General features: G+C 37.4%; 1 protein-coding gene across 1 annotated transcript in view; it reads right to left on the bottom strand.

Moving 5' to 3' along the window:
- Nucleotides 1–3,029: 3,029 nt before the first annotated feature.
- The window catches only part of PPP1R14C (protein phosphatase 1 regulatory inhibitor subunit 14C), a 124,967-nt gene continuing 107,862 nt past the window's right edge, over nt 3,030–20,134 (bottom strand). Inside the window, exon 4 of the mRNA XM_044674729.1 lies at nt 3,030–3,146. Coding sequence (XP_044530664.1) covers nt 3,072–3,146 — 75 coding nt within the window. The 3' untranslated portion in view covers nt 3,030–3,071. The remainder of the gene's footprint in view (nt 3,147–20,134) is intronic.

Genomic DNA, 20,134 nt, shown 5'->3' with positions numbered 1-20,134 from the left:
AAGTAAGGAGCAGTGAGAATTGACATTCCTAAAATTTCAAGCACAACAGATCCCTTCCAGTACTAAATTTTTTACCTAAGTGAAGGAGCAAATTCCCACCACTGGGCCTGAGACATCGGAAAGGGAACATGAATTCCAAATATCCAATTTCCACCTTAAATTAGAGAAAATCACAAAAAGCAAAAGGTTCCATTATGCCTGCTAAAGAGCAACTTACAGGAAACATGACCAATTCTGGATGCAAATACCATTCCATACGAGGCATGACAGGGCAACATTCATTCAAGTTTACAAATAGGTGCCATGTGAGGAAGGTTAAGTGGCTTGGGGGATTGAGAGTCAGGCTTATAGATAGAAGGTCGTGGGTTCAAATTTGGTCTCAAATACTTCCTAGCTGTGTGATCCTGGATATGTCACTTAACTAAAATTGCCTAGTCCTTACTGCTTTTCTGCTTCAGAACCAATACTTTGTATCAATTCTAAGACAGAAGGTAAAAGTATAAAAAAGATTAGTACCATGCCAATAAAGTTCGAAGTAAATTTAACTTTGGTTGAAAGAACACTAGGCAGGAAATTTAAATAACTTCTGAATTTCCAATGTGGATGTCAGCAATCTGTTTTACTCTACAGTGGGGGTAGGGCAGAGGTGAATAAACAAGTGTTTAAGAAATTTAAATCAGCCATACGCTAATATAATTGATACCACAAATACCGTCTCAAGTATGGGCACAATAGTGCCCTAAGCTAATACAAAAAATCATTTACTAGTCTGTGAATGAAATATATGAATAATATTTTCTATAGCTCCTGTTTCATGTTACATGGAGCACAAGATATACAAGGCCATTTTAGGCACAAGATAAAAGCCTAGATCGTCCTAGACTGGCCCAAAGACCACAGTTGGGTTATTCAAATAAGTTAGTGGAAATCCTCTGGTTTCTCCTCTTGCTTGTGAGGTTTAAAGAAAAGCATTCTAAATACAATATAAATATCTGATTAATAAATTCAATTAACTATAAATAATAATGAGTAAATTATTTCATTAAATTGTATTACTTTATTTTTAATTAATATTATATATTATGTACATAATATATAATATAAATAGTCTTTAAAATAATAAAAATAATAAATTAATTTATAAATTTTCTTTTGAAAATAAAAAATAAATGAATGTTTCTGGGTAACTCCTACCAGATATAAAAGGGAGGCTAATTAAATAAGGGGATCCTTGGTCTAGATAAGGGATTTAAATAGGATGATAATTAATCAAAGATATTTGGGTTACTTTCTTCAATGAGCTAGAACCCACCAAAGCTTCTTTATCTCTAGTTCCCCAATCTGTAAAATGCAGAAGGCCATCTGAGAAGATTAAATGATTACACATTCTTTAGAAATGAAAAATGCTCCATCCAATAAGATAGTTTGGTAAGGCATACATGTAACAAGAGTTGTAAGTTATTCCATTTATTTGAGTAAATATCTTGTAAATAAATCATTGGTAAACATTACAAAATTAAATACATTTTAAAAAGCTTGCCAGTATACAGAAAATTCACAAACATATTTCTTTTTAAAAATAAAATATGTTTAGAGCACCCTTGATATAAAATGCCTGACTACTGTCTTCTTTTACATGGTCACTTATGAACATCACATAGCAGATAAAGAATACCACCCAAAGGAGCCAAAGGTCTCCTCCCTCTCTCCTTTTAAAAAAAAAAAAAAACAAAAAAACATGGTTAGATAGCCATGTCACTACTGCAGACCTATTTAATCATCTTACAAGGAGCAGGAATAGACTATGGAAGAAAGGATAATTGACTTCCCCAGGAAAGGGTAAAGAAATGGGCAGCATAGTTTTGCCCAGTTTCGCCCTGTGATCCTATTAAACTGCTATGCCCTTACCCACATTCTACAGAGTGAGTCAGGAAGAACTGACACTTTTTGGAGCATGTTCTGACATCAAGACTTCCTAGAATTAGGTCATCATGGAAAGCAGAGGCTTCCCTGCCTCCCATCAGCTCAATGGGATACTCAAATGGGACACCCAACCCTATGGGAGACCTAGTGTTGTCCTAGGGCCAGAAGCAGCCAGTATGCCAGAGACAGATCTCTAACATGCTTCCCTTCTTCTGACCTGCTTTAATGGGAGAAAGAGTACACTGTATTTGGTAGAAAGCAGAGAATTAAATGCTACACAGTGCTTTCTTTTTCTGTAGTAAAACACTGTTCAGACAGTGCTGGCATTCCTCTATAGAGATCCTATCAGAGCTTCAAACAAAGGGTTAACATGATTCCAAATTATTATGAATGAGGCAGTGAGGAAAATCTGGCAAAGCATCAGGATCAATAAGAAAATATGAAATCCATCCATAAGTTACACCCTTGAAAACAGTAACAACCAAAAATTTAAGTGTAGCTTCCTGAAAGAACTGATACATTTAATGTCTTCACTTTGGTGCATAAAGTGAATTTTTTTAAATCTCAGCACCTGCATTAAGAATGTGACGTTGCCCCTCAAAAAACACATATGCTGTGGTCTCCAATTAAAGGATGACCAAACATCAATTCCATCCACAGGAAATAATACTCACATCCACAGTGTAACATAATTGTGTATATACAAGCACAAGAAATTGGACATCTGAGTCAACTATACAATTGAGGGGGAAAATATTACCAAACTATCTATATAAGAAACCCGTTCTCCCTGCTCTATAAGCTTCCAAACACCCTCCCATTTGCCACAGAAGATAGGGCTGCCCATGTCAGCTACCAAGATGCCTCCGTCAAATCCCTTGGGGTCTTCCATCTGGTTGGATAATCCTCCATTGACAGTTGTGCTGCATCCAAAGCATTGATAGCTTTGATTTAAAAAAAAAAAAAAGTTTAAAAAAATCCATAAAAACAAATAAGAAACGTCCAATGGATAAAATGTCTAAAAGAAGAAAAGAAAAGTTGCTCAGAAAGACAACTATTTTTTCTCTTAAATAAGTGTCTTCTTGTGATCAAAATCCCATTTCCCTTTCTGTGTCTCTTGGAGAGAATTCTACTCTCCATGCCAAAAATTATATACCCTTCTTTTGGGGGGGACTCAGTTTCCTCATGCCTCTTATCCGAGATAGGAGTTCTTTGATAAATTCCTAAGAATATAAAAGAAAGAAAAGAATAAGATCAGAAACAATTACTATTAGCAATGGCCCCTCCCCTTTTGATTAGTTTTTTTTTTTTTTTTTTAATTTTTTTTAACCCTTAACTTCTGTGTATTGACTTATAGGTGGAAGAGTGGTAAGGGTAGGCAATGGGGGTCAAGTGACTTGCCCAGGGTCACACAGCTGGGAAGTGTCTGAGGCCGGATTTGAACCTAGGACCTCCCGTCTCTAGGCCCGGCTCTCAATCCACTGAGCTACCCAGCTGCCCCCCCTTTTGATTAGTTTTGTATTCATTAGTTTAAGGTAAATGGAAATGAACTGCAGTTGTCTCCAATTTCAGACTTTAGCTCTTTAACCTGCCTAGTCTAAATGGTACTCTCAAGGACTCATCCAGACAAGCAACTTGGCCTTCTGTCAGAGAGGGGGAAGAAAGCAGTGCCACCAAACACCTCTTTGTATGTCTTTAACTTTGATGCTCTCCATTTATTTTTATTGACTTCATAATATAACCAATAGTAATGACTTTCTTAATCACCACTACTTCTCCACAGGGACAGATAGAGAGCCATATGGATCCAATGGTACATCATTTTAACTTTTTGGACTACCCTTTTTTTCTCTAATTCACAGTATTTTCTAGGTGGGGAGAATGCTATATTCTCCCTAATGAAGACATTCTTGGCTTTAACTTTTGAATATTAAAAAAAAAAAGGTTCAAAGTATTTATAGCTACCCATTTTATTGTTTTGGCTTGAACAATGTTCTTATTCCCTACTAATGACAGTTCCAATTTCCTTAATGCACTTTGTTTTAGGAATCTATCACTGGGAGGAATGCTGATTTCAGTATGTGGGTGTTTAATTTTTATTTTTTTAGTGCAAGGGGCAGAAGTACAAACCATATAATCTATCTTATTGACAAGTTTGGTAACATTTCTGCATTAACTAGGCAAAGTCCTGTTTAAAAGTCACAGGCTGAAGTCACATAAATGGTAATGTTTTCTGGAGGGCATTACCCTTCTAGGCTTTACAGTAATTTGGACTTCATTAATTCATATTTTTCAGTAAGTCAACATGGTATATGTGAGAGAAATAAAGTATTCTGGAAAATATAATTGAAAACTCATCAGTCCATATGTCAGAAGAACCAGGTTCTCGTCCCAGATCTGTCCCTTATTTAGTGTGTGCCCTTGATGAAAAAAACCTATCTTAACCTCAGTATCCTCATTGTATTATTGAAGGCAATAGACTAGATGATCTCTAAGATTTATTCCTGTTCTAATATCTAATGTTCTATAATTTTCATTGAATAAAAAGTTTGAAACAAACAACATAACTACATAGTATGATTTAGTCCTACTATTAAAGAATCATGGGATTCAAAACTAAACTGGACCTCAGATCTCATAGTCCAATTCCAGGATTATACACAAATGATGTCAAGTTCAAATCCAAATCTTCTCTTCAAATCCTGTGTTCTTCTACTTTTTTCATTAATACATTTCATTTGGCTTGTTCCTTTCTGTGATCATTTAAAACATACTGGAATGTTTTATATATAATATGCATATATAAAACATCGCTAATTCAGACTTGACTAAGTCAGATTTCACAAAAATTCAAGCTTATCTTCTATCCTTTATAAAAATGGTTTTTTTTCTAAGCAAATTATCTGAGTATAAAAGATGTAAAGGTTATTCTGCTTGTGGAAGAAACTACTCAAGAATTTTAGTACTGACATATTTTGTCCATAACTTTTGTGCTAATTAAAGGGAATAGATTTATCTATTATTGCAGTCCTTCTAGAGATTCTCTGCTTGGCAACATGTTGACAGCAGATCAATCACCTTAAGTACTATAAGTACTATAAGATCTAAGTACTCTAAAACTAACAAAATTGCATCTCTTTTACCATAATACTGTAAACATCAGATCTACACCTTTTTGCAAAATAGAGAATTCTCTTCCATTCTTATCTCTTCTCCAAACAAACAAAATTTGACTATATTTTCTAAAGCACAAACAACTTCTAGGTTCCTGGGAGAGCTTTCCATATACAACACGCAAACATAAGCTGCCTCCTTAGTCCTTAAATTTTTTTCATTTGATCTTATCCTCATAAATTATCGTCCTAAATCTACCTCTTGTCCCTTTTATATACAAAATCCTAGGATCATTTAAACTTCTATATTATTATTTCTATTTCCTAACCTCCTATTCATTATTTTTTGCAATAAATAAAGTAAATTTTATTGATGGTACATAACACATAACCTAGGACTTCATTATGTTTCTTTCCAATAATAGAGGGGTGCTTTCAGTCAAGGGCTATATGGAAGGTGTATGAGATTCCTAATATAAGAGAATACAGTTGTAGTGTGGGCTTCCCAATAGTGTAACTGCTCTTTTGACTAGGGATAAAGATCCATGACTCTCTACTTTACTCTTTGGAAGCCATGTAAACCATGAGGTCTACTAAACCATGGTTATTTTAACCATATTCATTGTGATACTAGGAAATGAGCATGACAAAGTGGTCATTAAGGGCAATTCCAGCACCAGCATCATAGATAGAAAAGTATGTTAGTGTCAAATGATACAACCTTTTCCTCTCTTTAACCCAAGATGCCCTTAGGGGCCTCTCTGATATTTGCTTCACCATATATTTCTTAATATAATATAAGAGAGATTTCTTCAGACAACAGTTCAAATCCATGACAGAAACCTTGACAGTAGGAACACAGAAGGTCATCCCTATGAATGATCCATTCAGCTCAGAGAAAACCTTGCCTAGAGCCTTTGTAGCACCAGCAGAAGTAGGGATGATGTCTTAGGCAGCATCATACCCATTATACCACGACTTGCCACAGGAACCATCTACTGTCTTCTGGATATCAATAATGACATGGATTGTGACTGTGAATCTTTCCACAATGCTAGTCATCACAAATGACCTTGGTCAGGGGTACCAAGCATCTGGTAACTGTTGTGAGGGTTATTTAGTTATTAATTTAGTATTAGTGTTGGACCTAGCAGGAAGGGCTGGAAGATTCCAAGATGGAATGAAGGAGCAGGAAGTGTGCTTCTTGCTCTCTGAGAGAGACTCCATAGTGGTTGGGGACATAACTGTTGCTAACCCTGGGAGAACTCAAGAGTTAGGGAAAACTGCAACCAGATTCCCTGGGATCCTGAGAGAGGTGGAGGCTTTCAGCAGTGGACAACAGACCTGCAGAGCAGCACCAAGTGGGGAAGTGGTTTGTGATCTGGTGGACAGCATTGCAAACTCTCTCTCCCTACCTGGGTACCTTGGATCACCTGTCCTGGTGGAGTTGGCTCCTGGCATCCTGAGACCATCCTTGGATTTACCGTGAGATCCAAATTGAAAGCCATCCTCAGGCCCTTTAGCTGAGCTGACCATACCTGGCTGGAACCAGGTTTGGAGGAGCTTTTCCCCTGTGACTTCAATATTGCTTCCTTTGGGCCCTACCTGGCTTTGGTCAATAGAATAGTATAGTTAAGTCCCTCCCTTGACCTTGTGGTTTGTCCTTAGTTATTAAAAGTAGAATCCCTAATACCCATCCTTGTTTATTTGTTTATTCAATTAAAACTGTTACAACTTTTACCTGTTGCCTGCTGGTTACATAGGCCCTAACCTAGGTGAGCTAAGCGACTGTTGGCCAAACTGCCATTCTTGTGACAGTTATCAGCTTGGCAGTAAACCCTGGTCTTCCTATCCTGTTTGGTCCAGATCATCAGACATTCCTGTCTCTCCTTCAACCCAGTGTGAACCCACAAAACCATTTAGATTACATTCTTAATAATCCTCCATTACAGTACATTGGAGGCATTACTGAAAATCTTAAGTGATTATTATATTTCTCAAGGTGCATTCCTATCATAAACATAGAGGCATCATCAAAAGAAGTAGACATGGTAACGTGCTTAGCTCCACCTTTGAAGGGAGCCCCAGTATTTTCCAAGGTGGCATAGATACCAATGGACTCTGCTCTACACTTGGCTCTAGCATCTCTCTATTTAATACTGACGGGATCACACTCCTGGAAGATAGCAATGACTTCTCCATTTATTGTTAGCCTTCCATTCTCAGCCTTGAGAGTACCTTTGAACTTGCCTTGGGTAGAATTATACTGAAACACATAAACGTGTAGATAAGATCAATGAAGTGGCCATTGATGACCACAACATCTATTCTGCCTGAGCCAAAAGGTCATCAAATACCCAACACTGCCAAATCCATTGACTCTGACCTTCATTCTTTTGTCTCAGAAAGTAGCTACAGAAGCAAATCCAGGCACCAAGCTTGGGAGAAGAGAACCTCCTGCAATCTGGCTTCTAAACTTGTTACTGGGCTGAAACTGTTCTCTCCAATGTTGCCAATAATCTTTTAATTGCTAAACTCAATGGTCTTTTCTTGGTTCCCCTTCTTCTTGATTATTATATTGCCTTTGGAACTGCTGAAAAAGCCTCTTCTGGTAATGAAGTCTTCCCTTAGCTTTTTGTGACACTACTCTCTTCAGGCTCTTCTGCTTGTTCCTTCTGATTCTCCCTTAGTGAGTCCCCTGTAAGTGAGAATATCTTCCTTTGGACCCTATACTGGTTCCTCTTATCCCTCTATACCTTATCTCTAGAGTTCCTATAGATTTGATTATTAGCTCTATGGAAATAACTCCCATATCAAGAATTTAAGTTTTCATCTCTTCTGAGCTCTATCTCCATTTCCAATGATGTGATAAACATATCAATTTGGATACGCCTTAGTCATACCAAACTTAATACATGTAGAACAAAACTCACAGTCACATTGCCCCCTGCCCAAACTTGCCCTTCATCTAAACTTCCCTATTTCTGTTGAGAGCATCGTCAATCATCTGGTCACTCAGGTATGTAAGCTTAAAGCCACCCTCCACTCTTTGCTCTCCCTCACCTGCTATATCTAATGAGTTGTCAAATCATGTACATTCTACCTCATCATTTCACATGTCGCTATGGCTTCCACTGTTGTTTAAGCATTTGTTACCTTTCCCTGTATAAATTTCAATTACTTCTTTTTTGTTTCTTTTTTCTTTTACTTTTTTCAAGAGCTCCTTAATTGGCCTCCCTGCTTCTAGTCTCTCCATTCTTCAAGCCACCCTCTACACACATGCCACTTCTGATCATGTCTCTTCATTGCTCAAAAAATTTTAGTAGTAATATAACCTCTAGGTTAAAATGCAATTTCCTCTATTTGGCACTTAAATTCCTTCTCAATCTGGCCTCAGCCTGTCTATCTAAATTTACTTTAAATTATTCCCCTTCAGCTAGTCTACATTCCAGTCAAAACATTCTTATTTATTTTTCCCTGAACATAGTATTCGATCTCCTAACTCTGTACCCTTATAGAGATGATCACTTATACCTGAAAATATACTCCTTCATATCTTAGAATAAATGGTTTCCTTCCTTCAAAGGTCCACTCAGGTACCACTTCCTATTGAAAATTTTTCCTGATTTCCCCTGGTCATGTTCACCCCTTCTTTATAGTATGTTGTATTTATTTGCATAGTGTTACTCTCAGTAGGACATAAAATCTCTAAGGAAAGAAACTGATTATCATATTTCTATTTTATCCCAAGAATCTAGAACAGTACCTTAAACATAGGACATACTTGAGAAATATTTGATGAATTATTTTGCCAGTGGTAGGACAAAAGAGGAGAAGGAGGGAAGAAGATTTCACAGACTGGGATTAAATTTTTTTTTTATATCACCCAAAACCTTTTCTCTCGTTAAGTATGCATAAATATATAAGCAAAATTTCTGCAGGGCTCAATTTTTGAAAAAAATCTGTCCAGAGCCTTTTGTGTTTGAGTCGCTACTTAGGACTTGAAGAAGAGTAAGGTAAAACTCCAACCCTCATGGACCTTATAGTCTAAACTATGCAAAGAGACCTGGTCTGGGCAGCAGATGGAATCTAGGTGTCTAATCTGGGTTTAGAGACTTAACCTAATGTCATTTTCAATTTAAATCAATTGGTATTTGTTAATTATCTTCTATGACTTGGGCACCAAAGAAACAATGAGAAAAGTCAAAAGTCAAACAGATTCAGTAAACTGAACATGTTATTCCACTGGCATGTTGAATGCCCAGTGAAGAAATTGCTATTGCCAATGCAGATGAGAGCCTATTCTGCCATTTGAAGTCTTACTGGAGGTTACCTAACTTGTCCAGCATTACACAGTCAGTATGAGTCAAAAGTACAACTTGAATTGAGGTCTTCCTGTCTGTAAAGCCAGTTTTCTATCCCCTATATCACTGCAAAATACATACAAAGTAATTTCAGAGGGAGGGTATTAACAACTCACAAATCATTCAATCTCAGAATGAGGAAGGGTCTTAAAGTTTATCATGTCTGTCCCTTTAATTTTAAGAAACAGAAATAGAAATTTTAAAAATTAAGAATAAGACAAAAAGAGGCACATTGCAGAACACTTTTAAGTGTGCAAAGTATTTCAACAGACATGAGCTCATGAATATTTTGATTTGACAAAGTATTGTATTATATTTATTATTATTTTCTTAGCTGAAAGCCCATTGCTAAGGACAAATCAGTGGATATAGTGATACTGCCCTGTAGTAATAGCAGAAAAAAAAGAAAGAATAATACTAACAGCAAAGCACACTTAAGAGTCCTTTGTGCTCAACCAAATAAGCAATAGACTTAACAGAGAGGTGATGGTCTACATGTGTGCAATGAGACACATTTTGGAGCATTATATACATATGAGTATTTATTTTACTTAACTATAAATGTTTGTTGCAGGTCTTTTGTGTTTTTTTCTTTTTTTTAGAAGGGGAAGTATAAGGGAGAAAAAAATGGATGCTTGATCATTGAAAAAAATAAATTTTAACTAAAAAAAAGAATAGAAAAGCTATTAAGGCAGAAATTATGATATATGGAACAAATACATTATTAGGTTACAAAAGGGGCATTTTTGGAATTAGGGCAAGGAGGCTAGCAGAAACAACCATGGGTACCATCTAATATGAGGGTTAATTTAACATCCAGTTTAGTAAACCTTAAAATTGAGTTGGCCTTTCTTCTTGCCCAGCTAGAGAAGCAATAGCATCTGTAATAACTTCCTTGCCAGATTCCCTGTTTCTGGCATCTCCTTCCTTTGTTCTACTTAACAGGCTGTCACCAAAATATATTATCTGCACTTAGTTTAAAAAGGCATTAGGTCTTATCAGATGACTAAGTATTATTCTCAAGTCCATTCTCCAAAAGCAGAGGCCAAGGTATTGTGAGATCTTCAAAGCGATGGTGTTAAAAAGTGTCATAAAGATATATTTCCTTGTCAGTAAAATGAGGAAGCTGAGCTGGATGATTTGTGAAGTACCTTCCAGCTTTAACATTTTGTATCTGGAAAATGGGGATGATAATTTTCATTCCTACATCATGAATTTGTCATTGAACTAAAAGGAGAGTGTAGATAGGAAAGTGCTTTAAAAGTTAAAAATAAAAAAGTTTTAAAATAATATTTTATATTTTAAATATATGTACAATAAAAATACAACATGTAAACATGAGTGCTTATGTTCATGTGTTATTTGTCATTGTCAGTTATGTCTGACTCTTTGTGAGTTTGGGGGGTTTTCTTGGCAAAGAAAATAGAGTAGTTTCTATTTCCTTCTCCAGGTCATTTTTTTAACAGATGAGGAAATTGAGGCAAATAGGTTTAAGTGACTAGCCTATGATCAGACAGCTAGCATCTGAGGCTGGATTTGAACCCAGGTCTTCCTGACTGCAGGCTCAGCATTCATTCTATCCACTGCACCATATAGCTATCCAATGTTTGCATTTTAACATGCAGAATATTAACTTCTATGTAAATTTACATGTAGTAAAGTACATGATACCCATGTGCAGATTAATATATAATGTAAACTTAATCAGAAGTTAGTTAAAGCATGTAATTAATATAACAGGCAAATATAAGCATTTAATATGCAAACAAATCTCATTAGGACTTAAAAAAATGAAATCATAGATTTAGAGCTGGGAAGAATCTTTGAGATTATCTAATACAACTCTTCCATTTTACATATGAGGAAACAGAAACCCAATGAAGTTTAGGGACTTTGTCAAAGCCACATAAATAGCAGAGCTGGGATTTGAATCCAAATCCTCTGATTCCAAGTGCAGAGTTCCTTTCCAAACTTAGAACATCTAACTCAAAGAACAGACTTTTTTTTTCTTTTCAAGTCAGATTCAATAATTAGAATGTACTTTTAAATGTTTAAAAGATTTGGAAATTTTTGTTTTCTAACAAAAGAAATCCTTTTTCAGTGGGCTACCAAGATTTCTGCTATGCATCGTACATCAAATATAACGATGCTTTCAAAATAGACATCTTTTCTTCTTCGGATTAACTAAACTACTTTCCATAATGTTAATTGGACATACCAGGCTGATCTTTTCAGCAAAGAAAGAAGAAAAATTATCTCCTAACTACATGTCAAAATTTATTTATCTAGTTAGAGTACCATGTGCCCAGTACTTTGGTAGGTCTTGAGCTCAGTTCTGAATGATAAAAGGCTCAATGCAGCTCCCTAAAGGAAGTTGATTATTCTTTTTATTATGGGCAGGGAAACAGATCTCTAGTATTTATAATCATGAGATTTGTATTGGGTAAAGGAGGGAGGGGAAGAAGAGAGAAGGATGAAAACAAAAGAACACATAAGGAAAAAATAAAGAACTCAGATTATAAATACAGAAAGACTCTCTGAACCAAATAAATGCCTTATGGGATGAAGAGGTCACTTTGCATGAATATTCTGATGTTAGGTTAAAGACTTAATTTTTGGGATGTACTATTCAAATCAAGAGCATGCTAGTCTGACCAGACTAAGACAAATGCAATCAATGCCACCTTCCCTGTGGAAAAGGTTTGATTAAGGGAGGCGAGATGGTGTTACGTGATATCCATGAAAACAGCCATCAGCTCAGGCCAGGCTGTTATCTTGTGGAGAATGTCCTCAGATGAAGCAGTGAGTGGTGCCAGCAACTCACATTTCCCTGACTCTGTATGTTGTCACTTCAGCCCTGTTTCAGACAACAAAGGATGTCATTTCTGTGAACACAAGGCTGGTCTTACTCCTCATTCACCAGGGTGGCTGCAAGAATTTCTAACATCCCCTTTGCTGGATTCCTTGTTTCTGATCTCTCTTTCCCTTGATCTATTCTTTGTGCTATCATCAAAATCTCCCTTCCCGCAGAGTGCCCTAGACCTAACTTTCCCTCTTTACAGCATCACTCTAGGCCTAGAACTGCCCTTCATATCAGACACAAAATGTTTGATAACAGATTTAAAAGCATTCCTTCTTTGGCATTTCCTGACCACCTTACCCACAAACACACATCCTTTCCAGACACTTTTACACCATTTTTCTGACCTACCCACTGTGCTTTTGCCAAACAAACTTCCTAAGCATCCTCAACTAACCTTTTTGTCCCTCTTTGGCCCTCTGCGTCTTTGCCCATGCCAATCCTCCCAACTCAAAATGCTTTCTCAGCTTCTCCTCCACCTCAAAATATCCCTTCGTTAAAATTCCACTCAACATTCATTTCTGCTGTAAAAACCTTTTCACACTGACCTGGGCTACCTTCTACTCATCTCAGGTTGGCCAATATCCCCTTCTCAAATTCTTGTCTTATAGACCTGGACCTCTACTTGTGGTGCTTTGTTCCCTGACCCTTTCAGACTGCCAACCCTTCCAAAGTCCTTGGTGTGTAATTGCCTTCCCCATAATGCATAATAAATTGCATCACCCACAGAGAGCAATGAATTAATGTTCTGGGTGGGAAATTGTTTCATTTGGTAGACCGTTCATGCTGTTTCAGCTAACTTACATTCATACAAATAAAAAAAAAATCGATCACAGGAATTCAAATCCAATATAGCAGAGCCAAAACTGCTTCTGAAGCATATTCAGATGGAGGAGGAGGGTTGTGTGTGGTTGGCTCTAGAAGGGCAGAGGACCGTTCCATCAGGTCTCTACTGGGACAGATGACAGTCTGATATCAGGTTCATGGAAGGGATCAAGGTAAGGGAACATAGAAGGAGGCAAGAGCAAGGTATTGCCAAGAACAATCTCTCCTTCGGGACAATTATACCCAAGGATAGGCAGTCTATCCTCATAAAAAACTGGTGGAACACAGTTGTGCTTCTGCCCTCTAGAATTGCTGTGAATAGGAAGTATGGAAGTGCCCAGTCCTAAGGAGGATGTATTCCTTCCACTATCCCCAAAGAAGAAATGCCAATTCACATGTCAGTGCTCTGGGAAAAAGCTTCCTTAACCCTAAGGTAGTCATGCTCTACAATGGAGCTCTCCAAGCACAGCAGTGTTGCTGTTTCAGAAATGTCAAAGTAAAAAAGAGAGATATACACAGGATTACTCTCTACCCAGATGGACACTATAAAACACTTGTCCAAGTCTATGAACATTCTTGTCCTATTTTGCCAGTGTCTTTCTGCTTTGTTAAGAAAACTTTTAGAGCTTTGGGCGACCACAGCTGATCACAACCTCTTTTCTTCAGGCAGATAATGTGCGGGATATGAGGGAGGGAAGAGAAGCAACCCATCTGGAAGTCGCTTACCATTTATGTAACAGTGGCTACCTCAGATTTTTTGTCAGAGCACTTATGAGAAGTGAAGAGATGGGAATAAAGGGGCAAGAGTCTCTGAGGGTGATTAATAATGGATGATATTATTTGTGCGTAATAGAAAAAATATACTAAAATTAAAATTAACAATCTATAATGGCAAGCAGTAGAAGAAGGTTAAAGATGGACAAGGACACTAAAGAGAGCTGGGGGGAATGACAAATATTTGATAAGAAATTGAAGTAGACATCTCAGTTACTGAGGTAAAAAAAAAAAGAGAAAATGAAGAAGCAACAGAAAATAGAAAAATAACTATTTCCAAGGGACTCAGAAACAATTAATCAATAAACATTTCTTAAGGATTAATTATGAGCCAGCCTCTAATATGCAGGTATCTCATTCACAGATTCCTTCATAATTGCAATTTGAATAAAATCAAACCACACAACCAATCATATTTTTCTAGTGATAATCTCTTCCAAAAATACCATAGTATATTTCCAAGAGGATCTAGTATCAGCCATAAAAGTTGAGGGTACCTCTGGGGCCTTAGTCACATAGACTATCAAATTGGAACAGACATATGGTAGCCTTCCTCTAACCTAGTACAAACACTCTCCACCCTCCCCCACACTTCAACTCCATCCAGTGTGCTACATGGTTCCGAACTTCCACTCTCTCATAAAACCACATGCCAGAGGTGACAGATGAATAAGCATTTTATAATTATCAGCCTAGTTGGACATCTGTTATATTTCTCTGAGTATTCAAAGAATTAATCTGTTAAAAATGTTGATGACAACTTTAAAAAGATGGATGCTTTTGAAAACTGGGAAGAGAGAAACAATCATCTTATTTCAGAGCTAAAAGTCTTTTCCCCCCAAGTGCTTAAAAACATTACTGATCTTTGCATGGCTTAGCAATCAATAGAAATCTTGTAAATAATGAAAGTTCATAAGCAGTATATAGCATAATGCTGAATATTAGGTGATAACAGTCCAAGAAGCAATATAAGTATCTAAGAAGAAAAAGACAAAATGAGAATTCTGAAAGCTATCTGATTCTATGTTCTGTTTCCTCTGGAGCCTTTTATGAGGAGGGTTAAATAGTCCCTCACTAAAGTAGGGTAAAGGGGAGAGTTAATTGACTAAAAGGGAAAGCAAACAGATAACACACCCTGAGCTGGGGAATAGCTGGATAACAGATAGATGAATAAAACCAAGGAAAACAGCTTTAATTCACAGTGGGTCCAAATGGTCAATAAAGGTATCTTGGAAAGGATAGACAAGGAAGGAGTGTAGTAACTGAAATATTTAATGATCTAATTGGGATGGGTAATGAAGTGGATTAGGTAAACTGCCACTAAGGTCTAGTGAAAATTATCAGGGAATAGAGGGATGGACACAGATTACACTAAACTAAATCTATGAGCAGACTGCCTAAGACAAAGCAGTCTGGCTTGACAGGGTAAAGGGGATCTCACAACGATGTCCTTGGCTGGTCTCAGGATGTCACAGCTAATCAATGGAAATCAGGATACACAGCAAGATAAAATCCACAGGCAAAGTAAGGGGAGATGAGATAATCTGTGTGTGTCCACCACACCAGATAAATCTACTTCTCAACCTACAGCTTCACTGGTCTTGATGTAATGTCTACAACCAAGGAAAACAACTCCAGAGTATTGAATCCCCAAAAGACACAGGCTCACCCTGATAGCTGCTTCAAACCCAACTGTCAGCCTCCAGAATCTCTGTGTGAGTCCCTGTGACAAGATTCTAAGTTCTCTTGCCAGCCGAGTAGGCTCTTTCTAGCTAACCAAGATAAATCCTATTACTCTACAACAAGCCACATCACCTTCTCAAACTATGGTACCTCTGCTACAAATCCCCAATCTTCTGCATCCTCCCTCCTTTCCCCACCCCCACCATTTCCCTTAAATTCAGCTCCATAGCTGAATCTGCTCCTGGTCAAGCTTCTCCCAGTAAAATTAAAGTAAAGCAAGTCAAGCCAGAACTGAGATTGAGAGTTTTAAAAAGGTGATATTCAACAGATTATTGAAGAATTAAGCAGACCGAGCAGGGAAGGAAGAAAGAAATATTTCCAGGGAGGACAAAGTTCAGGTAAGGAGGGAATAGAAAGTGAAAGCCGGCCAACTAGTCTTTAAAAGATGATGATGATATTTCAAAAGGATTCCAAATGGAAAAGGAAGCTCTCTCAAAAAGCCAGCTAAGCTTCCCAGAAACATAACAAACCCCTTTAGCAACAATGACTAGAATACATACACATATGCAGGCATTATAGTAGTGCTAAATCACTACTAAATCAAAACTGATTCTTTTTTTTTAATAATATCTTTCTATATTAATTTTATTTGTTACAGGACTAGGCAATGGGGGTTAAGTGACTTGCCCAGGGTCACACAGATAGGAAGTGTCTGAGGCCAGATTTGAACCAAGGACCTCCTGTGTTTAGGCCTGGCTCTCATTCCACTGAGCCATCCAGCTGCCCCTCAATACTGATTCTTAACAACCCAGAACTGGGGCCATCCTCAGGCCCACTGTGAAGCAGCAGCAGAGTTGTGTCCTACTTCATGCACCAAAGCCTACTATGGTCTACCACTAAAATATTTATTTTTTTCTTGTTTATCCTTACAAAAGTTGGTTTTTCGTGTACACAAGCCAGACCTCATTCCATTTTTCATTATCTGAAAAGAGGCTTAGGAAAATGTTACAGGGAAGATATTTTTGTCATAATGACTTTTGCCAATATAATTTTCTAGTGGTCTTATCTATATTCTGTTTTTCCCTTTGCTGACTTAAAACCTCTGATATGCCATCCATTCATTTTCTTAAAGAAGAAACAGGCTACCTTTAAAATGAATTTGCCCTATCAATAGGGAGGTGCTCAATAATCTGAAGCTTCAGACTATTTTTCTTGGAATAAATTATTTTGTAGAAACTCAAAGTATTCTATTTGTATTCAATAGTAAGTTCATAACCAATTTTAATTCATTTGTGTTCACAGTTTTACTCAAACCCTCTGGCATCCACTCTTATTAATGGGTTCTCCAAAGTCCAAACATTTATTATTCATGCACCATTGATTAAAATTGAGAGAAATAATCTGATAAAAGTAAATTATAATTCAGAACAGACAGAAATTACTATTTTTTGAAAGTTATTATTCTCCAAAAAAATTTAGGAAGAATTGTAGTACCATGGCTTTTGATACTTCTTATGTGACCTTATATAAGTCATTTAATCTTCCCAAACCTTAGTTTCCTTATTTGTAAAATGATAAGGCAGGACTAGGGTCTTTGAGGCCCTATGCAGCTTTCAGTCTATGATCCCATGATTCATAACTCTTACCAAGATTCTCCTTTTTTCATCCTTACAATAAAAAAACATTCCCTATAAATATCTGAATAGCTTTTCTTAGCTCTCCTTGAATAAATTTTTTAATTTGTGATCATAATCTCCATTTATAATAAAAAGCAATCCCAAAGTTAAATGCCATCTTATCTTTAAATCATATTCAATCTTCTTTCCAGAAAAGTAATAACTTGATATCCTCATCTCTTGTTTATTTTGAAATCATGATGTAATGCCTGCCATGTCTCCAGCTTCCTAAATTTTTAAATACTGTAGACATTATTTATTAGAAATAATTTATGCCAAAATAAAATTCCAAAAGACAGCATTGTAATGGCATTCTAAACTGAATATCTTCCCTGACTTTTTTTTTACTCTGACATTAATACTGTACCTCTTTTAGAGTGAGTATGGAACTGAGGTCAGAAAATAAATGCTCTTTTCCTACTCCCTGACTATATGCCAAAGGCAAGTTCAGATGATCTTTTGGTTTTCTTACTCTTCAATGTTTTCATCTTTCTTACTATCCTTATAAACCATGTGTGTGTTTGTGTGTGTGTGTGTGTGTGTGTGTGTGTGTGTGTGTGTGTGTGTGTGTGAAAACACATCACTGAAAAGTCTTGGGCTTTCAATAACCAGCTTCCTAAGATGTAAAATAGTTATTTTTCCAATTCAGAGAGTCCTTCTATTAGTGGGGTTTTTTAAAGAATACTAAGAGATTGACTATTGACATGTCAAAACTAAAAACCTTTTTACTTAGAGCCTGAATTAATAGACAGGTATCTTTCTCTAAATCAACACTAACCATGCCATTATATTTACCTACCTAATTCCCCCAATATCCAAGGCTTACATACTCATTGGGAAAAACTACTAATTGTCGATTTCACTACTTTGCAACTCATTATTATTCTTCCAGTCTCTTCCCTAGGGTGGCTACAGAATCTATCAGCTGCTGGGCAGCATTCCTCTATTTCATATGATAAAAATTAACTAATCAGCCTTTTCAATTCATCCTTTTAGCAGCCTAAATCTGGTCCCCAATCCTGACTGAGATGGTCGTCTGTCTTGTAGAAGTTCAGAGAGAACTGGAAAACAGGATTCAGAAAAAGGATCCATTATATATCCTAAGTCTACCTGCAGTCTGTGGATACTGAGATATCATTATCTATCAGGCTAATGAAGTCTCTTTATTATATCTTCTTTAGCAGACATATTTAAACCTCCCATGTGGTTAAGCTAAACCATTAAGGATTCTTGCCTTGATTTCTTTTTTGTATTTTCTTATATTTATAAATAAACTAACAAATTATAATTTCTGGTCTTAATACTATTAACCTTTGATGCCCCCATATTCTTTGAGTATTAATGCTTTCATAATTAAGAGGGGAGTGAAGGGTAGTAGAAAGAATACTGGATGCTAGAGAGAAGAGAGGGAGAAAGGACATCTAACTGGTAGGCTTCACTGTTCTGAATATGTGCTGAAATTTGGGGCAATTACTTGACCACTGGACTTCATGTGGTCCATCTTTCCTCATTTACTAAATGAAACAGACTAGACAGGTTCTAGAAGTTCCTTCCTGGTACCACCTCATACCTAGCAGACTGGCCAATATAACAGTAAAGGAAAATAAATGTTGGAGGTAATGTGGCAAAGTAGGACACTAATACACTGCTGGTGGAGTTGTGAAATGATCCAAGCATTCTAGAAGGCAATTTGGAATTATGCCAAGGGACTTTAAAAGAATGCCTGCCCTTTGATCCAGCAATACCACTACTAGATTTATACCCCAAAGAGATAATAATGGAAAATGCTTGTGCAGAAATATTCATAGCCACACCCTTTGTGGTGGCAAAAAATTGGAAAATGAGGAGGTGTCCCTCGATTGGGGAATGGCTGAACAAATTGTGATGTATGATATGCAATAAGGAACAATAAACTGCTTGATTTCCATACTAGCTGGAAAGACCTCCACAAACTGATGTGGGGCGAAATGAGCAGAACCAGGAGAACATGGGACTTATGAGAAAAATACACTATCCACATCGAGAGAAAGAACTGTGGGAGTAGAAATGCAGAAGATAAACATTTTATTTATAACTTCTTTATATGGGTATAGGATGTAGGGTTTTGATTTTAAAAGACTACTCCATTTCCGGGTTAAGATGGCGGCAGAGTAAGAAGCAGCTCTTAACCTCTCCTGACCGAAACACACAAAACTCCTCAAGGGGACATAAAAACAAGTCCAGACGAACGGAGGAACCCCACAACAGGGCACAGCGTGGAAGGTACGTGGAATCGAGACATTTCCAGGCTAAAAAGGGCTCTCACTCAATCGCGGGCTGAGCAACCGCCCCACCCCCACCCTCTCCACACTCACCTAGAGCTCCGAACCCAGCTAAAAAGAAATAGAGCAAGTTTGGGGCACCCATCGAGTCATCGGCAGCTCCGGGACCTGTTCCTGAGAGCAGCAAGACCTAGGACCCCATTAAGTCAAGAACGCACGCGAAATCTGAGCGCGCGGGAGCAGAGAGTGGACGCTGGGTGCAGAGTGCCGGCTGAGCAGAGGCGTGCGTGGGTGGAGGCAGACACAGCCAGGAACTAAAGCCTAAGTGGGGAACCAGTGCAGACGGGTATACGACTGTGGAAGTAGCTCCCTGAGACTTGTAAAGGAACCTCCTGCAGAGGATCAAGCAAGGGAATCCACCAGGGGGCTTGACCTTGGAAAAAACTAGAACTTAGACATCAGGAGCCAATAGATCTCAGACAGACACTGAGCGCGAGGATAAACCTGAGAAGCTGCTGGGCTAATGATGGCTAATCAGTCACAGGAAATTCAGAAGAGAAAGAATAATAACAAAAAAAAGAAGTCTTTAACACTCGACAGCTTTTACACAGAGAAAATCCAGACAACCGAGCAAACAGAGGAGGAGAACAAACAA

The sequence above is a fragment of the Gracilinanus agilis genome, chromosome 4, assembly GCF_016433145.1.
Source record: "Gracilinanus agilis isolate LMUSP501 chromosome 4, AgileGrace, whole genome shotgun sequence".
NCBI lineage: Eukaryota > Metazoa > Chordata > Mammalia > Didelphimorphia > Didelphidae > Gracilinanus > Gracilinanus agilis.
This window is presented reverse-complemented; position numbering and strand designations above follow the sequence as displayed.